General features: G+C 39.1%; 1 protein-coding gene across 1 annotated transcript in view; it reads right to left on the reverse strand.

The window, feature by feature from the left end:
• Window positions 1-6,962: 6,962 nt before the first annotated feature.
• The window catches only part of LOC140242063 (uncharacterized), a 219,312-nt gene continuing 198,754 nt past the window's right edge, over window positions 6,963-27,520 (reverse strand). The window contains exons 25-42 of the mRNA XM_072321825.1: window positions 26,836-26,943; window positions 25,854-25,970; window positions 22,297-22,455; window positions 21,549-21,693; window positions 20,941-21,076; window positions 19,942-20,243; window positions 18,555-18,756; window positions 17,663-17,787; window positions 16,883-17,046; window positions 16,152-16,413; window positions 15,490-15,689; window positions 14,323-14,448; window positions 13,586-13,777; window positions 11,039-11,110; window positions 9,479-9,625; window positions 8,546-8,761; window positions 7,769-7,865; window positions 6,963-7,174 (exon numbers count right to left, since the gene is read on the reverse strand). Coding sequence (XP_072177926.1) covers window positions 7,047-7,174; window positions 7,769-7,865; window positions 8,546-8,761; window positions 9,479-9,625; window positions 11,039-11,110; window positions 13,586-13,777; window positions 14,323-14,448; window positions 15,490-15,689; window positions 16,152-16,413; window positions 16,883-17,046; window positions 17,663-17,787; window positions 18,555-18,756; window positions 19,942-20,243; window positions 20,941-21,076; window positions 21,549-21,693; window positions 22,297-22,455; window positions 25,854-25,970; window positions 26,836-26,943 — 2,898 coding nt within the window. The 3' untranslated portion in view covers window positions 6,963-7,046. The remainder of the gene's footprint in view (window positions 7,175-7,768; window positions 7,866-8,545; window positions 8,762-9,478; window positions 9,626-11,038; window positions 11,111-13,585; window positions 13,778-14,322; window positions 14,449-15,489; window positions 15,690-16,151; window positions 16,414-16,882; window positions 17,047-17,662; window positions 17,788-18,554; window positions 18,757-19,941; window positions 20,244-20,940; window positions 21,077-21,548; window positions 21,694-22,296; window positions 22,456-25,853; window positions 25,971-26,835; window positions 26,944-27,520) is intronic.

The raw sequence follows: 27,520 nt of genomic DNA on the forward strand, positions 1-27,520 counted from the left end.
ACTTCATTAATCTGACCGTTGGTATTGGAGCTCGATTTAAGGCAGTCATTTGGGAGCTAGCACTAGCACAAGCACCAACCTTGAAATCACCCATTGTTTCATTGGAAAAAAATAATAACTTTCTTCTGTTTTGTCTGATTTTGATGAAACTTTTCTCATTCTGTGAGTTTGATTTTACTGTGTTTGTCAAAGTCAACTTGAACGAGGAACAGAATTACCCTTAATGAAAACTGAATTCCCCAAAGAGTCATGGTATGGCATTTTCTATAAAGATCATCAAAAAACTTCACCAAATACACACCAGAGAATACTGCAATTATAAAGCAGAGGTACAAGAAACACTATGACATAAATGATTGCACTATCATCACACCAGTAAAGCTTTGTTTCTTCAGACTTTCATTAAAGTCGTTTATTATATATATATTTTTTTTCTACGAAATATCTTTCTCGAATTTCAAGTAGAAGCCTGAGAACATAGCATGTCACTGCACTTGATGATTGCGGCTTGCAGAAGCTGAACCGAAAAAAAAAAATCCTACTTGCAATGCCTGTGGCTAGCAAGCTTACTTGGTGCTGTTACACTTTTAGAGACTCGAGAACGCATCAGGTCACCCATCTGCAAAATATGTGTCATTTATCAGGCAATATAACAAGACATGATTCTACCAACAGATTGGAGGTGTTAAAATCAAGAAATGATACCTGCACATAATGTGTGAAGAGGATTCTTTCCAGAAAATGCAAAAAAGACCTTCAAATGGGGGTGGGGCCAAATTGGGGCCGGGGGGAGGCAAAGTGAATAAATATGCTTGAAAGATGAATTCATCATAGGAAGAGATGAAATGAACACAGTCTGTTCTAACAAATGATAACATACGCAGCAGTTTCACATACTTGATGTGCATACTCTCCTTCACAATTAAACCCATGCCTTTTATCTGCATGCCCTTCCAAAGTTTTGAGGAGCAAACTTAGAGAGTGTAGAGATTCAACGGCCAGAGATACTACACGTACCTAACCTCCCCCCCCCCCCCCCCCCCCCCGTGTGGTTTACAAAGCAGATTTGAAGGGTCACTTGCACTATTCAGGTGACCTTTCCATATAAAGTACAATGCATCTAAACATACCCTGACCTTGTACAGTACGTACGTTATATCAAGATCAGCAACATGGCCTTGTGCAGGCAGGAAATGCTCCTGTTGACGTTTGAAAGATGGTGAACCAAATATATATATATATATATATATATATTTATATATTTTGTCAGAAAAAAAACAAAAACAAAAACAAAAACAAAATAACAAGTACCAATTTTGAGCTTAACTGATTAAGTACTGATGTCTTGGTAATGAGTGATAAAAAGGTGACTATCATATCATAGCTTCAGGTCTGATTTTATAAGATTTCCCTCTCCTTTTCATTTTAGTATTTACCAATGCAAAGAGTTTCCCCCACCACATCTGCCAGACATTCCAACTTTCAATTACACATATGCATCGTTACCATGACGATTAAGTACACTTGAGACCGTTCCTGTACCAGACTGTCGTACAGTAAATGACTCGTCAGACAGACATGAATATTAGCTGTAGGCATTCCAATGAATTTTTTTTTTCCGCGAACAAAACATTAGCACACGCCGTCTGTATTCCAATACACCCATTTTTCTTATTACTGCACAGTGCAGCTTTGACAAGTCCTACAGATATCATTTACACAGCATCTAAAACTATCATAACTTAATAGATTACAATTACATAAAAGAGAAAATCAAATGAAAATTATAGAAAAGGAAGGTGATTTTTCACTGACATATATTTTCAAGGATTGAGGGATCTGAAAATAAAACAAAAAACAAAAACAGTCTGTTTTTGAAGACATATAAAGATCACGAAACAATATGGAACCATTTTTTTTTTTCCAGACACTCCCAAATATGACTCAATTAAATGCCAATCGAGCAGTAAATGTACCAGTGATCATATGGAATAAAAGATGATGCTATCTGCCAACGTAAGGCTTCTTACTTTGGCAATGTACGAGCTGACATCATGTGAAAGAAATTGTGTTCATTTTTGTCCCCTTGTAACATATTGTGTATTGTAGATGGGTTTTTCAGTTCATGAACTCATACCAGCATGCTCAAAAAAATCACATAAACGTTAAGTCGGGGCATGGGAGAGCCAAAATAAACAAACCTGCTCAACTAAAATGCAACCGGTGTACTGGTTTCTCCAAATCACTGCAAGTCAATGGGAGGTTCACAGTTTTAATGAACTTTTATCCCATACGAACATGCATTAAAATACGATTCTCTCCACTGTATTCACACACAATTTCATTTCCACTCCAGCTGGCGCAACAGAGCACTACACAAAGGTGCTCATTGCTCCACATTCTCTCTCATTATATCCAACTGCAATGGCATTAAATCGCTACATTTCTTACCACGGGCAAGCGTCAGATTCACTAAGATTTTGATACGTACTGGTGCCCATCTGAATTTCTAAATCTTTTTCTTTTGCATTCATCGCTGAATCATTTCCGATCTGACATACATGTACAAGTGTCTTACATTTGCCGACACACGGTATGTGTTAACACCATGTTGTGAACATTTTTTGGCATTATAATATCGTGTAGATTTAGAAAAATTTTAGGCATGAAACGAGATTAGAAACAACAACAACAAAAAACATCATGATACAACCAATCGTCTCATAAAATGCATCGGTAGGAAATGAAAGGAGCATTGGCTCATCAAGAGACGCATCAAAACTTCAGGCAAAAAATTCTGCAATTCTCCATAAATATATATAAACACCAATTTACAAAATATGATCTTTCATAAAAAGCATCATCTTGTATTTTCAAAATACAGCGCTACTGTATCTAAAGACCAGCTTTACACTTTCTAGATTTTGCACAAAGAGGCAAAACAATGCCACAAAGAAAAAAAAAAAACCAATGTGTGTTTATCTACAACTTCCCCAATGATTATCTAAAATTATTTACACATCTCAATACACCCACTGACGATCACCGAAAAAAACCAGATGTCCAATAATCAAATGTTGACCTGATCCTCAATGCAACGATACGAGTGAGACCAGTGTCACCAAACGAGTACACGATTCAAAAATTGTGCCCAAAAGTGATCACTCTACAAAATTTTCCGTGCTCTGTGAAGGCAAAAGAGACCATGGAAAAGTCCATGCAGTCTTATGCTTGAAGCATGACAACATCAAAACATTATTGCACCATTACATCACATCAAACACCACTTTAAAAAAAAAAAAGAATGAATACATATGTACATCATATATATAAAAGCTAACGAACAAAAAACCCCAAGATCTGTAACGATGCTGGTCACAACTCAAATCACCAATCAAAGGACATGTAGAAACTAGTTCTGAACTTCATGGGAAACACAAGTTAATAGACAAAGGAGACACCCAAAACACATTAAAAAAATAATAAAACCAACAACATTGTAGGTATAGACAGAGCAAAAAAACAAAAAACAAACGTGAACATCATTACAAATGCAATACATCTATGTATATGTCATTCACTTTCCTGCACTTGCATTAACTGCAGGAAATCCACATCCTTCACTACCACAAAATCACCATGGAAAAAACACCAACAACTCTAAACAAAGAACAAGATAATTTCTCAATCAGTTGCAACAAAAAATAAAAGAAGAGAATTTCTGTCTGATCGTCTAACTTGTTGAAGGGTAATAAAAATTCAGTGAGGAACTTGGGATGGACGGGATTCAGGTAATGCCTGCAATCCGTTTTCTGCATGCCTGAACAAGAGCACTTGCTCAAGTGATCTCAGGGCAATCACTATTCAAGTACTGGCAAGTTATTTCAAACTTCAGTCTGCTTTTAATTAAAAAGACCAATATCAGAGTATAATTTGGTTTTTGTTTTTGTTTTTTGCTTAAAGAAAAAAAAAGAAGAAGCAGGCATAGACATCCTTCATGACTTAACATGAAACTGTTTAAACATAACAATTGTGGACTTATGGTATAATCTCATCTTACTTTTATATACATTTTCCTTCTCTGAATGCTCTAAATGTAATGCTGAATACAGATATCCAAAGAGAGGCGTACTTCAAATTCTGTTTTATTTAGGCTGAGTAACCTTTTGTTCAGACGAATGAATTGTGTGGGATTTCAGACATACTTGTACTGTTGACACATATTAAAGTGTTGAAGAATCTTTATAGTGCCTCATTCTGATTAACCTAAGCAAATTGCAATTTTACCAGTGTTCAAAAGGATAATGTGCATCCATCTGATGTCTCAATACCATAAATCCCAAGTACAAGTGTATGAATTGACACACATGAATGTCTACATTTTTCATGATTTCACCCCTATTGGGGCAATTGCTGTGTAGAATACCACAAAACTTAATACAAACTTTACATTCCTTGAAAAAAAACCAAAAAAAAAAAAACCAAAACAAACTGCATAAGCAACTATTTTAGTGAGGAATTTCAGCCAAATACAGTGTAGGTAGTAACAATTGACTGTTGGTCTGAAAAACCACATTGTCCTCAAGAGCCTGAGAGAATTTTACATTTCCTTAATGTATAATCACTTATCCAGAACTACGACAGTATGTTTAAACAATTGTTCATATACTTCTATATATGTTTATTTTTTTTCAAATCAAACTGTATCAAAATTTACTGAGACTATTAAAACCAGTAACTTTTTATTTTTTAAACTTCTGTCTCACCTCTCGGGTTATGAATCACATGAAGTAGACTCTCTCACACTGGACATTAGGTTAACTTACAATGTAATGTACATCTGACACTCACAGGAACATGCACAGAAAAAAAATAAAAATAGAAACTCGGTAGTAGTAGGAGTAATATCTCTTCTTACAGCTACTAAAATTGCCCACTTTAAAGTACTGACAGCATGGACTCTATAGTGCCTCTTTTCTCAAACTTGGCAGAAGAGTGGACACAGAACGCGATATACAGTACAGTCATATAGTCTCGAGTTTTTTTCTCCAGACTGTGATTCTTTGGAAACATGTCAACTGTACCCTGTCATATGTTTGAAGAAGAGTAATTAAGACAACAACACACAAATTCTCGCATGAGATTTATTGGCTTGCTATTGAAAAAAAAAAAGAAAAAAAAAGGACAATGCAACACTATACCCATTGCTGAGAGCAGATACAAGTTTGGTACATCAATTTACATTCCACTATCGATATTGCCATTTTGCCCTGCAAATTGCTGATACGTGACGTCGAGCCACTAGACTGTTAGAATAATTCACTTTGGTATGGAAGGAGTGTTTTAATGTTTGTTTGTTTGTTTGTTTTTCAGCACACAAATATGTGTCCCAAGAATTGGCATGCATACGACATCACACATTTGCCCCTCATACAGTTATGGTATCATTACTTACCAAGACTCACATGTGACTAATGTACAAGCGAACAAAAATACCAGTGTGATACTATCGTACAGTGCGTCCATGCTTCTTCGCTGTGCTGGAAGAAGGGAATATGAAACGATCATGTTTTTCTCTTCTAGTAATTTCTTCAGTCATATCACTCATCAACATTTTACTAAGAAAATGTAACAAATTCCTATATTAATACAACCCATTTCTTACAAGATACATGTATCTTGACCCCAAGTGAGAGCAAGAGGAATAGTTCAAAGGTCATTTGGAAGGGTATAATTCTCTTCCCTCTCCACTCACTTTATTTCCTGTGTTTTTCAGGTTCAGAAGGTCATATAGATTCAAATCACACCTCAGAGCCCTCTGCACAGAAACATCTCTAAATCTTATCTCCTAAATACTCAGCGGATTCGACGGAAGAATTGCCATATCTGTCAGAAAAATGTAATTTAGAAGATGCACTACATCTCCTGGTTTGGTGTAATATACTGTGTGATGCTAATTATTATGGCCATCTTGACTACCTGGATATTTGATGTGCCATGCAGACACAAATAGACACACATCTCCCAGCCATGGTAACACTGCCATTGCCACACTTGCAATGTGTGCTGCAGTGAAAAGCCTTGCATCCAACCAAATTCAACAGCACTCTTAACTTGATCCCCCTTTCTTTCTCTCTTTCTGCCCCATCAAGGACTCTTCAAAAGATTCTCATCCTCTCAACAATTATCCAGCATCCAATCTTATGTATTGTTTTACAGTCCACCATAACGCACAGCAGCTAGCATCAATGTGAATTTGATGCAGATGGAGACAAGAAAAATGCAGATGAAGGAAACTGTGGTCATGATAAGATATCTTGAAATACCAGTGGAAACTGAATTTGGCTGGCAGGGGCACACTCCTGTACCTCCGAGATTAACACAGAATTTACCCAACAAGATAATATAAAATCATGGCATACCTGCTTCTAGTATGCATTGGGTATTAAGAGATCTTCAACGTCACATGTTCATCAAAAATACTCCAAGATAATTACTGTATCGAGATCATACACAGGTTGTCATACTCCAGCACAAAATTCAATACAAAATATAGAATGCCCTTATGTCAAGATACACACAGGCTGTATATCCATTATCAGCAAATACAATTTTAGTCACCATGGTCTAAAACACGATGGATTCAACATGGTCATTGCATCACATAAGCGTGAAAAGATCAGAGCAATGAATGATTTTGTCTGACGATAAGAGAAGAAAGTACAAAAATCTCCTATCCCTTGTGATATAGAACATCACATTGTGTATTCACTCCTATGGTGGGTAAATCAATTCATGAACAAAACCTCCATAAGAGTATAGGAAAAAAGACAAACACTCTGCATAATGGTGCCTATACATACAATTTAGGTGCCCACATTTCACAAAACACATTGAAATTATTGGTAGGACAACTGATTCAAAAATACAAACTGTTCCAAGATTTCTGCATGAACAAAAAAAAAGATACACAAACATTCATTGGAAAAAAAAAGAAGGTTATTCCCCATGGGAGTACAAACAACAAATGTGGCTATTAGCCGGTCTCATGTTTTCCAAAGTCTGATTCTGCTCTTGAGTGATGACGCCTTGGTTGGCTCCTTCTCCGCAGCTGCCTCCCCCTTCTCATCCGGCTTGAAATTCCTCGGCAGGGTTTGATTCTTCTTGGACACAGCTGTATAGGTTGCCATGGAGACAAGAGAAAGCGTGGCTTATTACTTTAATAGTGGCTGATTGAGACAAATGTGATCGACTGCAACAAGCAGAGTACATTTATTACTTTATTCTTCTGACATTGTTTGTTTTCAGAGTCATACATGCTAAGGATAAGCTCTTGACAACAACAATCAGATTTTTAGTAGCATACCAATTGAAGGGTGTATATTTTCTTCTTTTTTTCCGTAACATATAAAATTACATGTAGCAACTGTGATCAAAGCCAGATTGAGTGGCCTCTGAAGCAAGTTCCCATTAACACTTTAGTGCCAAGGAACTTGAATAGGACATTGTATGTACAATGCTATGGGTTTTTTTTTTTTTTGTACCTATATCAGCAATCAAAGTACTGTGCACAATGGGTTAATCAGAGCGATCAATTTCTACGCTGCTATAGGGAAATCAATGAGTCATTGAGCACTAACTCAGAAAATTTGAACTGTTTTCAATAGATGAGATACACAATGCAACACTTCGAGATTAAACTCTATACTTCAATATAACAATAGGTCACAATTCACTGTTTTAGTGGCCTCTCTTCAAAGGGGGTTACTACTAGCAGACTCACTTGGCGTGACAGCTGGGGTTTTGTTCCCACTCGACTTCTTCTTGATTCTCTTGAATGTGCCGGTGTGTGCTTTACTCTGGGCCTGTAATCAAATGTCAAGACAATTGGTTTTCAGTTGTTTGGAAAGTCAAGTTCATCAAAGGATGATAGCAGATGTGTCATGAGATCGATGTGACTAAAAACTTGACAGGTGAAATAATGCTACTCTATGCTACATGTAGGCTCATTTTGAATCTATCTGCATATATTTGAAAGAAAAATGGACCGCCCCCCCCCCCCAAAAAAAAAAAAAAAATTATGATGTTGATGATGGAAAATACAATGGTAAATATTCATGATTACATAATAATGCTTCTATAATTATGTAATGCCCATACACTGCATGATTGCTGCATGGTATGCTGCACTATTATTCTAAAACTTGTGACAGGAGTTTCATGGTCAGACCCATACACAAGATTTCTGTGCCGGTAGGATTTTCACTGGAAATCCAGTCTCAGCAGGTGGAAACTGGTGAAGATAAAATGGTTTGTAGCATCTTGGCTTGACATACTACAACCCCAATGAAGTTTTGAGCAACTTCTACTGTCCGCCATGTACCATCCACTGATATCAACGATTATATGCACATATTTATTTGCTTTGTTTTTATTGTGTGTGTGTGTGTTTGTTTTTTTTAAATTCCCAAGTCAGCGACCAGGAAATATGAGGAGGCTGGCTGGTTCACAAATCCGAGTGAGAAATCAGGCCACCATACAGTACCTCATCGCGCTCCCTGAGGGAGAACCGCCCCGGCGTCTTCCACTGGGACTGGACCTCAAAGACATTCTCTGTGTCCTCCAGGACTCGGCTCGTCCCCTTCTCGGTGATGTTCTTCTTGGCGGTGCTGGCGTCGGGGCTCCGCCACTCCTTGTACACGTCCTCCACCAGCACGAAGTTGGAAGGGTTGGCATCCAGGCGATGCGCCTTGGCCATAGCCTGTGGAGAAAGGAACAGTTTATTGGACCATTGGCTGGCAAGATGTCAAGATGTGTGATTGGGGAGGGTCTGCTGATACTGCATCACTTTGGTCCTGCATTTACACCAGTGACTGATATCTTGGTGATGAAGTCAGTGATGATGAAGGGTATGGACAGTATATAAGTATGAATATCTGAACAAGCTTTCAGGCTACGTAGGATGATGGCGAAAGAGTACAATAGGTTTGATGCTGAGGTTAAATCTTCATAATACAGTCAGCCCTCTGGGTTGATACGGGAGGAATTAATTGTTGCAAAGCAAATGTTGCATATAAACCTAAGACTACTTGTCAGAAAATCTCCTCTTGCAAGAGGAATTTAGAGGAGAAGAAACTCGAACTGATAAAGTACATCCTTTCAGTTTCTAGCAAGTTGAACAAGATGTTCCATAGAATTCTAAGGATAGTGTGTGAAATTACTGAGTTTCTAAATTGATATTACAGTATGATCCAAATATCTAAGACATGTGACTCTCAAATCCTTGTTAAATCCATATCTTCACCAGCATTTGCATACCTCATATAAGCATACAGGCAGGCATTTTTTTTTTTTTAACACTCTCTATATCAGCACTTATCACCACTGATGAAACAGCATGGATCTGCTCCCCTACCCTTCCCATAAGATTGTCATCTCCATTAAATTAAGGGTGTGTCCTCCAGCCAGCAGTGGTTACCTGGGCGATGATGTCCTGAGCAGTGCTGCTGGTCAGGGCAGTGAAGACGGTGTACGGCTGCTCCTGGGAGACGTTGTAGACCCAGACCAGGAAAGTCTTGTCGCTGCTGTCGCTGTCCATCGACGTCCACTCATCGGAGCGGTGCCTCTGTGGGCAACAAAGATAATGGTCAAGAGAGATATTGATTGATATTTAATACAGCACCATGGAAATGATGGAGGTGAAGCAAATATTGTGGTGGAGAGTCACTGGTAGAATCGAAAGAAAAGCTAAGCCCTGTATCCCCTGAACCACCATGTTGCTAATTCCCTCCTCAGCATTTACTGAACCATCCTGAACACAATTCTTGGGGTGGGGGTGTGCATGTGTGTGCATGTGCATGTGTAAATCCGTCTAAACCAAAACACAGTGGTCTGAAACTGCCAACTTCCTTCCATTAATAGAGGTTGTCACTGCTATAGAAACATGTACATACTAAGGGTTGAATTGAAAGGAAGGCATATAAAATGATTGAGGAAAGGGTTTCAGCTTGAAGCATTTTTCGTAGAACTGAATTTTGCATTTTCTCTTCTCACTGAGACAGAGTAATGAAATTCATCTCTTTTCATTTTGATACCATTTACCATCTGCTCAATGGCATCCAAATCATTGAATGAAGGGGGGGGGGGGGAGAAAAAAAAAGATAAGATGGGTTTTCAGCTCTTTGGCCTTTACAGAAGCAAAGCACTCCAGACGGTTTAGATGGAATCCTTTATATTTCTTATTTATTGATAGAAACATCAAGTCTGATAACATTTCTACTGTTGGAAATAACCTACATTCTGTCGACTAATCTGTCAGTGTTCCTTAATTGCTATACATGGCAGGCACCCATTTTTTGGTACAACACATAGTAAAAAAGAATGATTCAGTCATGCATCGTAGAAAAATAACAATAATGATATTCCACAAAAATGTCACACAACACTGACATTACAAAATGAAGGAGAGAATTACAAAAAGAAACCAAAACAACCAAAACAGAGGAGAGCACTCATACATGTAGATATTTTGTGGGTTTAGATGACATCACACCAATTTAACTGCATGCTACAGTGTTAAAGTCACAGGAAACATCTCAGCAATAAATGAAAATTTGACAAATGAAATCAGGAGAGAATGTTCTGCCATGGTTTAACACCAACGCACATTCAGAGAAACATCAAGACCAAATGATGACACTTGTTGACACCTCTTGCCTAACAGGATGTGATAGATGATGAAAAGTGGACTGAAGAAAGAATCTTACAAGAAAACAAATATCCATTCACAGATCCCTCAAGAAGTAAGACACATTGACAAGAGTTATGGAAGACAAAGTAAAAGCTGACACACAAAGTGTACAAGCAAAGTAAAAAAATATCTAAAAACATGACAGGACATCACAGGCAGATGATTCACAATGACTTGCTAATATCTTTGGGATAAGCTTTCTTTTTTAAGAAAAAAAAAGATCTAAAACAGAGAATTGTTTCAAAGAAATAAGAAGTAAATGCTCTTTTTCAGATCATCCTCTTTTACCCTGTACATTCTGTAAAACAACGATCGCGGGGTTCGCAGGAAGTCGTAAGCAGACTGCGACGACTGGACTTCCTGCCGGGCGGGTTTGCGAATGACAGCATGAATGGCAACGGGTTCAAACAATGACAGGAGATGTATGTTACCATGGAGATGAGGCATTAGTACGAGTCATCATGAAAACTCAACAAAAGACGGGGCGGGATATTTTTTGAATGTAGCTTACAGTGTACATTATGCACGTGTAAATTCTTTACTGCAGAAGGCAGTGATCATTCAAAATAACCACCAAAAATTTCAGTAAATTACTTTATACTTCACAGTGTATCTTTGTGGAATTGATATCATTTGATGGGGCGGGATATTTTTTGAATGTAGCTTACATTATGCACGTGTAAATTCTTTACTGCAGAAGGCAGTGATCAGTCAAAATAATCACCAAAAATTTCAGTAAATTACTTTATACTTCACAGTGTATCTTTGTGGAATTGATATCATTTGCATAAAGAAACCACTGCTGACTAGTCTTTTTATTTTTTAACCAGGATTGAATAAGAAATAACAGATTTCCAGACGATGACTTTTTATGATGAATGGTTTTTGTTATAAGCCTCGCTCATTTGACCAGTCACCACCTTACCCTCTGACAAACTTGCAGACATTAAAGCTGAGAAAACTGCAAAGTAAATGTGATTTGGCTAGCAGGGAGGATATCAAATATTTGTTGAGAAACAAGTGTTTAATGTCTTTAAATGACCTGCAGTCCAGTATTCAAACTCTTAGAAGTTTTGCAGTTTTAACGAAACATGTTATTACAGTGAATTGAATGGACCTAGTATTGTTTGAATGCCTTATCCAATGCAAGCTTGACTATCAAACCTTAAGGCTGATACCTAAAAACTGTGCTTGCCTGGTGGCCGAGTTTCCTACTTTTTTGCCATAGGTGTTTGGAATAAAGTGGGACAGAAATAACATTGCTGATTAAAGCTTTTATAGAATATGAAGAATTTATAAGTAATGCTAAGCAAGTTTTTATGATTTCTGTGGTGACAGGTCAAACATACATGATAGCCATAGAGCCATGGGGTTTGATAGCAGAAACAGCTATACAACAATTCACCACACATTTTTTACTACATGTAGATCTCCAAGTCTTAAGACACTATGCTAGTCTAACAATTGCTCCAAAGTCATGGGCTTGCAAGCTCAACCAGGTTGGGATGGTGGAACTAAAACATCAAACTAGCGACAACTGATGACCGACCTGAACAGTACTTCTGAAATAATGAGTATGATATGCTTACATTTGATTTACTGATGAAGTAACACACCTTAGATCCTAGGTAGCATCGTTAAGTATGCGTACAGTTTTGTACATCAACACAACTCGCACAATCAGACGCAGATACAAACTATGTGTAGACAATTTGCACACACACAAACACATCCACACAACCTAACACAAACACACATCTATATAATTGTGCATGTTTATAACTGCCTCCCAGTTAAAGTCTACAGCAAGGATACATAATAACCAACAGCAGACTATAAAAATTAGCTTTTGGAAAGAGGAATCTGAGAGTTTGAATTTCATTGTCCAAGTCTTTCATTTGGAATAAAACATCTTCAAGTCCCGGGTATTTTTTTTTTTGTGGAGCATTCAACAAAATGCAAGTCCACTATCTGTAACAATAAAACTATGCACATTGCGACACAATAACTGACAACATTTCTAATGTAGATTCATTCCAAATGATTCAGGAAATTGTGTTGTGGCTGCATAAGACCTATCAAGGCATTAGAGTGGCAATTGTCAGCCAGTATATTTTGAAGGGAAGTAATATACATTTACCACCCATCCCATTACTGCGTATCAAAGATTACATTTCTTTTCAAACATGCAATAAAGCATTATGATGGCACATCATGTACCATAAAAAATATATACACTACAAGCTGTATACATCTGATGTAAGAGTACACTGTAGTAGTGATCATTTTCATTAATCTTCTTTTTTTCTTTTTTCTTTTTTAAATCTGGGCTCACACAGGAGTTCCATTGAGGAGGTCACTCAAGAAATATATAACTCTTCATTCTCACATACTAAGAACAGGCCACAAGAAAATTTGTCACGGAAGAAACTTTTGTGTGCAAACCAAAGGGAGAGCAGCTCAGCACCTGGATCACACAGTCGCCAATTTGTCTTACATGTGCAGGCCTACTCTCTTTAGTTTGTACAATTCGTATCAAACTCTTAATGTGTGCCTGATTTCTTTCACTGACCTACTGCCCTGATTTTTCAGTTTTCATACAAAGCAACATAATGTCCTGATGGAATTTCCCTTCAACTCATTGAAGACTGCATGTACTCTTGAGTTTACTCAGGCAGGTGTCTTTGTGAGATGTGTGCTATATCAAAATCAGCCCATCCTCAATCTGTTAAGTGCCTGCTTCCGGAAACTTAGTGTTCCGAGTACAAAGCCATTGAGGAACTGCAAAATGATGAAAGTAAAGGGTTAACATTTCATATTGATCTGTATACATACCTGCGGCAGGTGTTTGAGTAGGAATCGCCCCTTTCCGGTCCAGCTAGCCTGAGCCTCCATCACCCTCTCATCGGCCTCCAGGACGCGCTCCTCTGTCCGCCCCTCGGACTCGTCATCCCACGTCTCCTGCACCTCCTCCACCAGGATGTAGTCGTGCATGGACTCCAGGGGGCGCTCTGCCCGTCCCATGGCCTTTGAGATGGAGGGATAAAGCAACAATTAGTTTTAAAAAAAAAAATCATTGCAGAATCAGCTCTCCTATCTCAAGTAATACACATGCTATGTGTATCTTCATGAATATAAGCCAGCCTATGGTAGTACAATAATGTCCATCCTATAATTCTTTTAATTATTAAAGAATGATCGCTAGAAAGGACATAAAAATTAAGTTTACACTACATCAACTCTATCCTTGCAAAGAGTATCAAGCAATAAAAACATGGTATACTTTGAGAGTATCGTTTGTGGCAAAAAGTCGAAACTGTTAGTACAAAATAGAATAATGAAAAAAAATGTGAAAACATCTTGAGGAGTTTGTGCCTGATGCAGAATTCTTCTCACTAAATATCACTTTATACGTACATAGATCATAAAATTGAGCGTCCATTTATATAATTCTGATTGTCTAATGGGGAAGTTGCACTTAACTGTTTCTCTGCTTTATATCATTTTTATCAAAACCTACATGTTTGTATCAAAAAATAGGTCCCTGCAGATAGGTCTAAAATGCAACCCACCTGTGCCACTATCTCATGTGCTTTGGTTTCCTGTGTTGCCTTCAGTGTAGTGGTCACCTCATTGTCCAGCACACCGTAGACGGTCAGTGGGAACGCTCTTCGCTTGACCTCTGAACCATCAACCATCTGCAACACAAAAAAAAAGAATGATTTTCAATCACACTCCCAGCACTTTTGTTGGTACATATATTTCTTTACAATTTCTGTGTATCATCTATTTACCCCCACAACTAATACCCCTACTACTACTACTACATGTACCACTACTACTAATACTACCACTACTACCACTACTAATACTATGCACTACTACTACTACTTCCACTACTGCCACTACTACTACTACCACTACTACTACTACTACCACTACTACTACTACTACTTACTACTACTACTACTACTACTACTACTACTACTACTACTACTACTACTACTACTACTACTACTACTAACTACTACTACTACTACTACTACTAACTACTACTACTACTACTATTACTACTACTACTACTACTATTACTACTACTACTACCAGTACTACTACTTTTACTATAACTACTGCCACTTCTAATAAATAACCTTATTATTACATGTAATTCCAACTATTACAAGTACTTTCAAATCCAATTCACTACAAATACTACTTCACCACTGCTGTTATCAGCACTACAACTACGATAAAACTACTGCAGACATGTTTGATATAAGGACCATCATTACCCTAACCTTTATCCTTGTCATGTCATTTTTTGCTATCAGAATTATTTCAGTTTGCTTCAAGCAGCCTGCTTTTTTTGCTCAAATCCTCTACATACCTTTAGTCAGAAAAGAGTTTCCCTAACTTGTCAAATCAACAAAAGATTTACAAATTGTAAGCAACTGGTAAACACCTATTTCAGTAAATGTATAACTCATGTCCAAAACAAAAATATGGCTATTGGATACAAAGAGAGATGCTGCCTAAGTGATCTTTAGCCACACGTCTTCAATTACTAACTCTCTTGGAGGAGTCAGCACCTTTGTATGTTTTTAAACAGTTATATACGGTGCCATACAAATGCTGTGAATCATCATCATCATCATCATCATCATCATCATCATCATCATCATCATCATCATCATCATCATAGTCAGTCTAATGTGAGCTAACTGCAACAAGCTCCCAACCTCTTTGAATTCCATCTTGGCGTCCGTGTCCTTGCCGATGTGGTAGTACAGCATGTTGGACAGCATCTGCCTCTTACGGCGCGACTCGTTGATGGCCTCAGTGGCCACGTCCTGGATCTCCTCCAGCCGCGAGTGGACAAAGAGCGTTGTGATCTCCAGGGGAACATTCTGTGGGGACCGCATCCTCAGATGCCGGTAGCCTAGCAACAAAGATCATGGGGAACAGAGAAAGGGAGAAAGAGAGAACAGGCAATGCTTTTATCTCTTGCATCTAGCTGCACTTTAGGTATGAATTTCTGTGGGTCTTTTTTTTTTCATTATATGTATTCTACCCTTGTATTATCACCTCTTTATCCATAAAATGAAGTTTTCTTGTGAAAACATTTGTCATGAGTGAAAAGCTTAAGGGATGGAATCTTACATCACCCTCACTTTCATGAATTTATTCGACTCATAATACTGTTCCTCTATCCCTGCATATTTGTGCCTTAATCAGACATTAGCAGATGAGTCAGATATTAGCCAAATAAGAGAATAACAGCTAGCTTTTCTCTACCAATATACAACATGTACATGTAGCCAATTCATGCATATCTTGATTTTCTTTCAGTATACAGCCACACATTGCCTTATTTGATTGATCTCAGGATCGATCCCCACACCTTGTCTGAGATGGATGAGGGGTACACTCCTCTGGGCCAGCATGCTAGAGCTGTTGCTGTCAAAGACTGTGAAGCGCAGGAAGGCTAGCTCCTCAAACGCCACCTGAAACGTGAACGTCTCCTCCCAAATCGGGTTGACGCTGTTGCGCGAGATGATCTTCGTCTTCCACTTGGCGCAGTCGGCGGGCACGCCCATCACCTCCACCTCCACATAGGGGCTGCCCAGCGGGGAGGCCAGGCTAAGGAACTGCCCAGATATGACCTGTCCAGTAATGGTCAAGACCAAACATATCATGACACGTCGACAGACCAGCATTACGTCAACTGACCAGCAATGTCCTTGCACTAATCAGCTCCTGACAGGATATGGGACCAAGAGCATGCATTCCACAAAACCTCCGAGACTCATTAACTTTATATTTCAATAGGATCATGACATGGATGGACCAACATCAACCTAATTTCAAGGATATACGTTTGTAGGCACCAACATTCAGACAAAGTTTTTAATCTTTCTATGGCATAGCAATTGTTGTAACATTGTGCACAACCAACAGGATTATAGCTGTGTACAACAGTATCAGCTAAAGTATCATCCATATCCTTTTAATAGTCCACAGAATATGGTAAGTTCACACATTAGCCATTGTTTAATAGTTCCTTAACAGGAACTCACAGGAGAGATGATATTCAAGAATGAACTGGAAGAACAGGGCAGGGTAAACTCATACCTGTATGGTGAGTTCCTTGATTGGAATGCCGTCGAAGGACTTGTTGTAGGCGTTGAAGCGGTTGAAGAGGGCATGGCTCTTGTCCCACAACACCGAGGGCTTCAGCACGTAGCCGCAGTTCCCCGTCCTCTCAAACATAGCAAAGTACGTCTGGAGGCTGGGGTCTGCAATCATTCAACAAACAATGACATTGTTATTCCAAAGACATTTCCAGACACAAGATGGTAACAGATCAATATAAAATTTGATCTGTTATGCTGGAATGTTATTAAAGTCATAACTACATGTGGAAATGATTTAAAGAGCAGTACAAAATTTGTCTGGAAGGTTATGTTTACTGTTAAGTTTTCCAACATTTTCATATTTATGAATTCTTCCAAACTTCAATGAAAAAAAACTCAATTCTCAACTTTTCAAGGTACATTGTAAATGCGCGTAACTTGGGGTCATAATACATAGCAGCCTCTTAAGTGTGTGTCTCATATGATAAAACCATGTGATCCATTGTGAGATGACATGGGATATCTTAGCTGCTGTTTGAAAGTTCATCAATTTTCAGCAAAACTCGCTTAATCTCTGAAACAGCTTTCTAACCCATGCCAGGGAACACGTAAAAAAAGGGGGGAAAAAAACTGTTTATTTCCGTTCACCTGAAAACAGAAATCTCTGTGAAAATGCATCAGCTAAGGAGATTCCCTAGATTGTGTAGCTTTCTTGACTCAACATAAAGTATCAAGTAATCATATTTGCTGGAACAGAGCCAAGCAATCGGTGGCTCACCATCAGTCTGGTAATTGAGGGCAACCAGCTGAATGCCAAAGGCCCAGTAGATGAAGGGGTTGTAGTTGGACGAGTCTATCCTCATGCCAGCAGGGTACGTCCTCATCAGCTGGTACTCGGTATGCGTGAATTTCAGGATCGTGCCGTTAAGGAAGAACTAAACTTGGAACATTATATTAATCAGGCACAATGATTTTAATCATGTACAATGATTCTTGCTGTCCAAATGGTCCACTGTCCATCATTGACATTTGCTAAAAAAAAAAAAAAAGTACCATTCTGTGCTGTGGCCGGTGAGCATACAATCTTTTCGTCCTGCAGTTTTGGATGATGCACTCCGACATCATCCCTTTACATTTATTCCCATGATGAGCTCTTTAACAACTCACAGTTCTGCACAATAAACATTGTACACATTAATGCAGTAATCTGGATGGAAGGATGGACAGACCTATATATTAATTAAGGAATCGGCATGGACCATAATAATAATGTTAAAACCTAGTGTTGTTTAAATAAACAGTGAGTGGTCTTTGTATACTAGTGTTGCTCTTGCTGCTTTTCATCTTTTTTATTTTTTTACTTTATACATTATTTTGCTAGAACACCTAGCCATTATAACTCTAAAACCAAGTCTTCATGTTGAAGTCGTGATTTTTAAGTGTGTTTTACTAAACTGTACCAAACACCTGTACAGTTCCAGGGCCAGTACAATATTCCACTTTTGTTGGCGCAAGCTGTCCACCCACCTACAAATGAGAAACATACACATCAACTTAATAAATCAAGGGTTCCTATGATAATCAATAGTGGCTATTACAGGTACGTGCTGAATATTATATTATATATATAAATAAATTACAATGAACATTTCATGCCATCCAAAGGATATTCGACAAACTTGGTGGAGTACTTGCGGAACATCCGCTTGAGGTTGCTCTCGTTGACGGAGGAGATGTGGAAGCACTTTGGTGTCTGGATGTAGGCGGTCAGTTTCTCGGCCACCAGGCCCTGCTGCGACTGGGACAGGATGGAGGAATGCTGCAACTTACGCTCTTCGGGCGACCCGTTGATCTGCGGGCTGTCTTCACTACCTGTGCGGGAGCATCAAGAGGGGGAAAACAAAGATACGATCGACAAGACCTTTTCTTTCTAAAAAAAATATATATATAACTTTAAGACCATTAACCACTTGAAAGAATACAAAAATTGACATTTATGTACCACTATATACCCACAGGGGCTCAGTGGAGTAGTGGACAAGCCACTGTGGTCTTTGAAAGGAGATCCTCGTTTTGAATCCTGAAAGGTACATAGGCCTATGCACATGTGTTCTGCAGTTTATTTCACAACAGACTGCAAAGGTTGGAAGCTATGAGAGTAAGCATGGCTGTCATTTGTCTGCTTTGAAAATAGAAAATTAGCTTGGACATTGTTTCACACCAACTCTGCATACACAGAACTTATACAGACCTTAGCTTGCAGGTGGCATTTCTAAATGGTAAAAGCATATATATATTCCCAAGGAATGACACTACAAAATTTGAATGGAGGATTGTGGAGGATTTGAGCCTGATGCAAGAAAACAGTGTATGGTAAGACAAGAGTCCATGTTTCCAACTTCTTCATGATAAACAGACTTAATACACTTTGAATACAGTTGATGCTAACTCCCTTTCTACCACAGACACAATACTGGGATGAAAGAGCTTAATTCTTTATGTGCCATGGTGGAAACCCCCTGTGTGCCACATTATTCTAGGACACCAACATAGTCATGCTTTGAGAAAACATTCTGTTTTTCAAATCTATGTTACTGCTTTATATAGACTTCTGTTAAGCTGGACATGTAGTGAGCAAAGCTGTAGAAGCTTTGCTTAGATGAAAATTGTATCAGAAATTGATTATTGTTTTTCTTTGAAACGACCAGTAGCTACATTACTGCAAAGGCATGCCTTTTGCATACAAAATTGTGAGATAAACTTAGAATTCATATGCAAATCTATTAGAAAACACTGCTTGATAGTCAATCACCACATAGAATGCAAGCTATGTGAGACGAACGGAAGCACGAGAACAGCTTTCATTGTATTGCGGTATTTGGCGATTTATCGATCGGTTTGGGCGGGTTTGTACGTTTGAGCAGAGTATGCGAAGTTGGCACGCCGTCGACTGATTCGGACTTGCGAACGTGGCAAATAAAAGAGTTTAACAACACCACCCTGTATATCCATACTGCTTGCTCTGCTTTAGTGTAGGTCAATGAGTTTTTCACTCACTCTTGGTATTGTCCTTTGTCGCTGGGACAGGACTACTGGAGGCACTTGTCTGTGTGCTGGACCGGTTGCTACGGCGACCGAGCTGCTTGCTCTCCTTCGGGGTGCCGATTGTCTGCTCCCCGGAGCTGCTAAAGCCGGGAAACTTGACCGCCTGGGTGTAGATGACCAGGTCAGAGAGCTCCGGTGAAATCTGGCTTGTCTCTTTCTTCTTCTTGTGCTTGACCTGGGCCATCTTGTAGAAGTCGTCGCCATAGTTACGGTCACCGGCTTGAGGCATGATCTGGCTGCCACTACCACTTCTCCTACAGAAATATCATAATAATGGGAATTATTACTTAGAGTCCGCTGATGATGGAAGACATGATTTCCTCACTTTGAATATATAGTAATATATCAAAACTGAGGAAATTTTGCACAGGCCCAAGCCTTTATAGTCATATTGCCCATTAATTACACCCATAAAATCCACATTTTTGTTTAAAAAAAAATTGGCTTCCCTAAAGATTTTATTGCCCTTTTGGCACTTGTCATCAACAAATCCATTTGTATTATGTTGAAAGTGAAATTGAATCACCAAATAGCAAAAAAAAAAAGAAGAAAAGAGTCAAAGGTTTTTTGAGCAAATTTGGAATACCAATAAGCTCTACACCTGTACCCTAAAATGTAATTGACGTTTTATCCAATCATCATTGCTAAATTGAACATATAATAAGTGTGTTATAGTAGTAAATATCAAGATATTGTATGTACTGTCATCTATAAGTATGCAGCACTGTATTTTCCAATGCAAATATTTTGAATTGCAGAATTCTTGATTGAAAAGAATGGCTGCAAATGTCAGTAAATGGCATTACAATTTATCAAAAGGTGAGTGAAAGAGGTGTTTGCACAAGACGTAAAAATAGTCCACCACTACTTAAGAAACATAAAAACTGAAAGTTGAAAATTGAAAATTGAATGGTCATCACTAAACATCACAATTAGAAGATTGCCACTTGCTTGTGCTTTCCGTTAGCCAAGGTACCCTTGAGTTTGAGCTCGTCGGGGACGGGCGACTCTGAACCCTCCGACTGTGTGGATGCCAGGCGACCGAGGGGAGGCTTGCCAAACTCCACAGAGTTATCTGGAATATTATCTGAGAGCACATCAGAACAAGAAAACATGTAACATGCAGAAGATGTTTAATTGAATTGAATTCATATCGGAAGCATCACATTACCACAAAAGTGAAACATTTCCTCTACTTCAAGCAAATTCATAGGGATATAGTGGACTTGGCCCTGAAACCTTCAGAAACGAGTTTCTGGGTTCAATGCCTTGGCCAAGGATCACATCTTTAGGTGAGATGTTTCACCTGTAACATATTTTCCTTTTGGTCCAGGTGTGTAGATAGATACAATATATCTGGTCATGTTTGGGTTACTGTAAAAGTGGAAGTGATATTTTTGCGCGACTAATTTTTCACGCTTGGACAGGTAAGAAGGTTTTCGCGTGTTTATAATTCCGCGGAATCAATACATCACGCACAGGAAGATTAAACATGTCTGCGGGTTAAACACTGGCAAATAAAGTAGTCCAATTGCATTGCTCTACTTTGCCTCCATTACCATCAACGGGAAGTACTTCCTCGTAGGCATCCTCGAAGAAGTCGTCATCCTCCTCTTCCGAGATGTCGCCCATGGAAACGGAGTTGGTGGCCGAACCCAGCAGGTCCACCTTTGAACTCTTGTGCTCATTGACCAGTTGCATAACCTGAGCAAAACACAAGATGTATGATGGCCACATCTTATTTCAGAGTCAAGGTATTCTATGGTGTTCAAATATTCCTTTTCAATCTCCATGACCATTTAGCCACAAGCAAAATTAAAGACAACGTTGGTCCTGTATAACATCTACGTAATGTGAAGTTAACTTGTACTTCTTGACAACTCTTCATATCTGATACTATGCCATGGTTTTATGTTTGATCTGTGTTACAAGCACATAGGAGACAATAAGTGAGTACAACCCTGTTATTTTACTGCTCATGTTGTAATTGAAGGAAAAAAAGTAGATCACATCCAATAGACTACACCCAATAGACCACACCCAATAGACCACTCAGTAGACTGCACCCAGTAGACCACACCCAATAGACCACACCCAGTAGACCACACCCAATAGACCACATTCAGTAGACCACACCTAATAGACCACACCCAATATATCACACCCAGTAGACCAGACCCAGCAGACTGTACCCAGCAGACCACACCCAGTAGACCACACCCATTAGACTACATCCATTAGACCACACCCATTAGACCGCACCCAATAGACCACACCCATTAGATCACACCCAGTGACCACACCCACCCTGTGCTTGAGGAGGTCAACAGGTGCCTGGTGGGCCTTCAGCTTCTTGTTCTTGATTAAGATCTTGTGCTTGAGCTGCTCGGGGCTGGGCAGGCGGGGATTGCTGCTGTAGTCTGACTCAAAGAGGAACTTGCTCACCAGCTTTTCGCCAAAGACCTCCTGCACAGAAGAGAAAAAGGCAAACACATACAAAAATGTTATTGAACACATGATGACCAAGACCTGCATCTAAACTCATGTGGACTTTCAATATAATCTGGCCGCACATAAACTCCTACATTTTTGCAGTTTCACATCAAAAGATTAGGAGTGATGCGGCTCAGTCATTAGTGTGTCTGCCTGGCAATCAAATGGCTTGGATTGGATTCCCATTAAGTCTAGCTGAGCAATTTTACATGTAATCATGCCATCTGCTTGAGTAAGAAGCAAAAGCTCTCTGCTTTTAGGATGGACAGGTCCCGTGTAAGAGGGAGTTATGACTCACATATGTGTAGATCCCATTTCATTTATTCATCACAGAGAGGAGGGTAAACTAATGTTTAGTCCACTCATCCACCCACACCAGAAAATGCCTGGATGGTACTGAACCCTCCTGGTTTACCCCAGGTGACAAGCAATAGTCAGCAAATGGTATCAACGAGGCACATTGTGCCACCCAAAAAAAAAATAAAAAGATTGCTTGTAAGCTTAATATTGGCATACAGATTTATACAAAATCTGGTAATCCTGTACACTTCATTGTACGTCGACGACCAATGTTGTGCTGGTGACAGATGCACCGAGATGGGAGGAATGCAAATATTCTACATACCACAAATATATACATGTACATGTATGTACAATAATTATGCCGGGGGGGGGGGGGGGGGGAGCAAATACAGTCACACTTGATGAAAGAGCAGATAAATGCCATGCCAAAATTAACTTGTGTTTACATGTTTACATGTTTACATGTTTAACTTTTGTTTTTCCAAATCTGAGACATGTAAATGAAGATCAATCTCACTTTTAGTGTGATTGACATTTTTTTTTTTTTCACACGAGGGTTTAGTGTTGAAAGGGCAATACCCAAGGTCAGAGCTCAGTCTTTGTGCCTTCTTTGAACACGCCTCAACAAAAGACTTCAATTGGTTAACAGCAGTATTTTGAAACCAATGACCTGTACTTCCTGAGGTCCATCCACCATATGAACCACATATGAGCCACAGATTGCAGCAGGCATAAAAGCCAACAATATTCAATCCATTCTTCAAATTTCCATCGCTCATCCAGACACTACCTTTAATGGCTGGAAAAACAATTCTGATGAGAAAGACAAGAATCATTTTTGGTTCTCTGACCTCCCCCTTCCCTCTCGTGCCTTGGAGAGAGAAGTCGATTGAGATGTTACATACACAGAGCTGTCCTTTCTTCATCGCACTCAGAGAGTTAGGCAGCAAGTTTTGCTGCCAGCCATGTTGGGTTTTAATTCACATTCCAATCAGGCATTCAAAACAGCCACAGTCCCTCTTGTTCATGGCCTGTTCTCTCATCCTCCTCCCCCCCCCCCTCCCGTTTGCATTTACAGCAACAGCAATGTCGCAACTCATTGGGCCATTGGGCCATTGAGGGTGTGTGTTCCAAATGTTAAACTTGTGATGCTGCTTTTCATTAATTTCCCCTGGCTCTGGTGCTCATATTTTTTTCTTCTTTCTATCAATTTCCGCGCTCATGCAGGATCGACGCCGACTGGAAAACATATCCATCACATCGCATTCTTCATTCCTCTCTGATTCAAACACCGCGGGCCTGCAATTTTCATGCATATATCATTCATGCATTCTCACCTTTCAATTCCGTCAAAACCATGACCATTTCTGCTACTACTGTATACTGCCCCATTACGTACTGACATTTTATTCCGCACCTCCCATTCGATAAATGTCAGTACTGGAGCGAGTTAATTAGTCTCATGCTTCATGCCTCGTCTCTTTTGCTGACGATCAACTGCACTCCTCAATACTTTCAGGGTTAGTCTTGGGCACACTTGTGTGTTCATATCACAGACACTGATTAGTTGGAGGAAGAGATATTGCCACAAAATAGCTTTGGTTTTTTATGAAGTGAAGAGGTTACGTAGTGACAAAATGTACACAGTTAATTCATAAGTAGCCCATATGTGATCAAAAAGTTAGACTGCTACAAGCACAAAACAAAAAAAACAAGAACAAATTAAGCAAAAAACAGTGTTTGTAATGCAACAGTTCTCTTTCATCCATACCAGGTGATGTAAAAAAGAATTTAAATATTGTATGACTAAACCCCCCCCCCCCAAAAAAAAGTCAATTCCACACCAAAGAATGGCTCCAACCTGAAAAATTAACCATAAGAGACTGTTGTCCATTCAATGTTTACGATTACACTGTAAATATACATTATACCAAGGCGGTTTAAGAGTTGGAGTTCCAACTGGCTGTAATTATTCAAACAGTTGACAGATTTCTTTTGATGTACAAAAGAATTTCACAGCTGCATTTGTGCCTTTGATGATCAATGTTCGAATCCGCCGTCTTGCTGAGCAATCTGAAGATTCATTTTGAACGTTAACATAATATTGGCCATATTTTGCTTACTTAAATGAAATTTCACTTATGATAAAGCATGTAAAACAAAAATCAATCCCGTGCAGAAATTTGTGTAAAAGTGTAAATCAGAGCTGTATCATGTGAAAATGTTTAAAACTGTACCATTCTGGAAAGCCGGTTTTATCACTTTTCCGCTTAATTCCGACAAATAAAACTGACCTGGAATAATCTTCAAATATAATTCTTTATTGATAGATATATCAGATTAGTGCCCGGGTATGCCCAGTCGTGTAATTTTCATCTTTATTTCAGCATTTTTTGCACAATTTCTATTCACACATCCTCATGTCTGTACCACCTACCTTGTATAAGAAGGGATAGCGAAAAGTAATTACCATCACAAAGACATATCTTCCTTAGAAAGTGGCTGGTGATTATGCAATGAGACACGAGTCAATTGTCTTCCTATCTGCGTGGCAGATCCTGTTTGGCACATGCTTCAAATATTTCTGAGCGGCGGCATCGAACATCTAGTAAAGGAAATAAGACAGTTGTGACTCCATTCTCTTGAACCTCCTTGATTATACACAAGAGATTTTATGGAACAGAGCCTCCCAGAGTTTTATCTTGCGAGGGAAATACACTTTTCTCTCTGCCGTATATTCTCTTACATTAGAGCAGTGGTCTTTTATGCCGTCCGGTGTAAATATCACAAACCAAAATTATTAATAACATTTTCCTTCATATTTCCTCTTTCACTGAGAGAAGAAAGCATGTCGGACACATACAAACACATTCATAGAAAGTGAAGAGGCAAGCAGTAGCCAATGGCTGGCACTCGGTTGCCACAGCAACACAAAACATACATATCCTGCCTCTCAAGTGCACGGGGGGCTGGAGGGTTGGAATGCGACATTCCCCAGATGGGAACAGGATTGGGGGTGGGGGGGGGGGGGGGGAGGAGAATGGGGCCTCGCTTTCCGCCTTACTTACGCTGAATATCTGGGCCATCCTCGTCTGCTGCTGTAAGGAGCAGTGGTTCTCGACGGAGAGGATGATGGGATAGTCGCTGGCGATGAACGCCGACCTGTTGATGGCCTCCACCACTTCCTGTTTGGAGAATTTGGGGTGTAGAGAGGGGGATCAAAAGAAGGGGGAGGGGTGTAGCATGTAAAACATAATACACTGCGCAAAGTTCCCATTGCAAAGCACATGTCTTCATGTATAAACAATCTCAATTGGTGCCTTTTTCCATGATTTTACACTGCCTTACTTCACACTCGCTTGATTTCTTTTCTCCAACATTCAAGCTGTCTTTCAATGAAGTGGGAATACATACTCCTCTTAATCTCTTCTGTACCACATTCACTTCCACGCGGGGTGATTTACATTGTCATCTTACATTCCAACCTTTTTTGGGGGAGGGGGGGAAGGAGTTAAGTGAATGCTAGTTGCATAACTTGGCACACTACAGCTAAAATATTGCACACAGCAGATATTTTTCTTCTTAGTGAAAAGATTAGATATGAAATGAATATTGCGTATCATATTGTGTTATATGAGTGCATTCTTGCTTTCTCAAAGCCATAAAGCCACCTGAACTTACTGAACTTTTCTGTAATCAGAGCTAAACATTTCTTAAGAAGAAATAAGATGTAAAATTCTTCACTGAATTCTCCAGCAACGTTGATCATAAACCACGGTATTGACTGAGACAAAAAAAGCTTTTGATATTCACTCATGATGTATTCCTTTCTGCATCATCTACACCAAAAAGAGAAAATAATAAATGAATAAATAAATAAAAGAACAATAATGAATCAATGGCAATAATTAAATGGAAAGGCTCCTTTCAAATTATTGGCCCAGATATAAAGAGAAAACTACTTCGAGAAAAAAGTATTCCGCATAGCACTATGTAAATGGACCAGTACATCACAGCTACACGAAATGTGGTTCAAAGATGTCACTGTACCCTGAAACTGATCTTTGAGGTCAAGGTGTGGCCGTGGTAGATGACCGGAGAGCCATCATCTCCATCCCAGCAGTCCAGCTCGACACAACGACAACCGGTCAGCAGAACCTACAAGTCAGAAGCAGCCACAAGACATGGACAGTGGTCTCAAGTTAGGTCAGTTGTAAGCACTGACCTATCGAATCATCTGCAATCTTTTGAAATTTGTTGATATTACATAACATACTACATGTATATAATACACATGATGTCCACTCATAAAATGTGTATGTACAAACGTATGAATGGATACATACATACATACATACATACATACATACATTACATACATACATACATACATACATTACATACATACAAACATACATACATACATACAAACATTTACATCTGATGGGTATAGAATAACTGTTTCATATATGTGCACATGGCATTACTGTAAAAGTGGAAATTTTCGCGGTGTTGAAATTTTCGCGCATTTCGCGCAACCAGAAACTAGCACGAAAATAAAAACACGCGAATATTTTTGCTTGCCATACGTTCCTGTGCGTGATGTCTTGATTCCGCGGGATTAAAAACACGCGAAACTATTCTGACCCAGCCTACCGCGAAAAATTAGTCACGCGAAAATATCCACTTTTACAGTATTCACATTTCTGGAAGAGATAGTGAAAATACATAATTT

This window comes from Diadema setosum, chromosome 18 (assembly GCF_964275005.1).
Source record: "Diadema setosum chromosome 18, eeDiaSeto1, whole genome shotgun sequence".
In the NCBI taxonomy this organism is placed as follows: domain Eukaryota; kingdom Metazoa; phylum Echinodermata; class Echinoidea; order Diadematoida; family Diadematidae; genus Diadema; species Diadema setosum.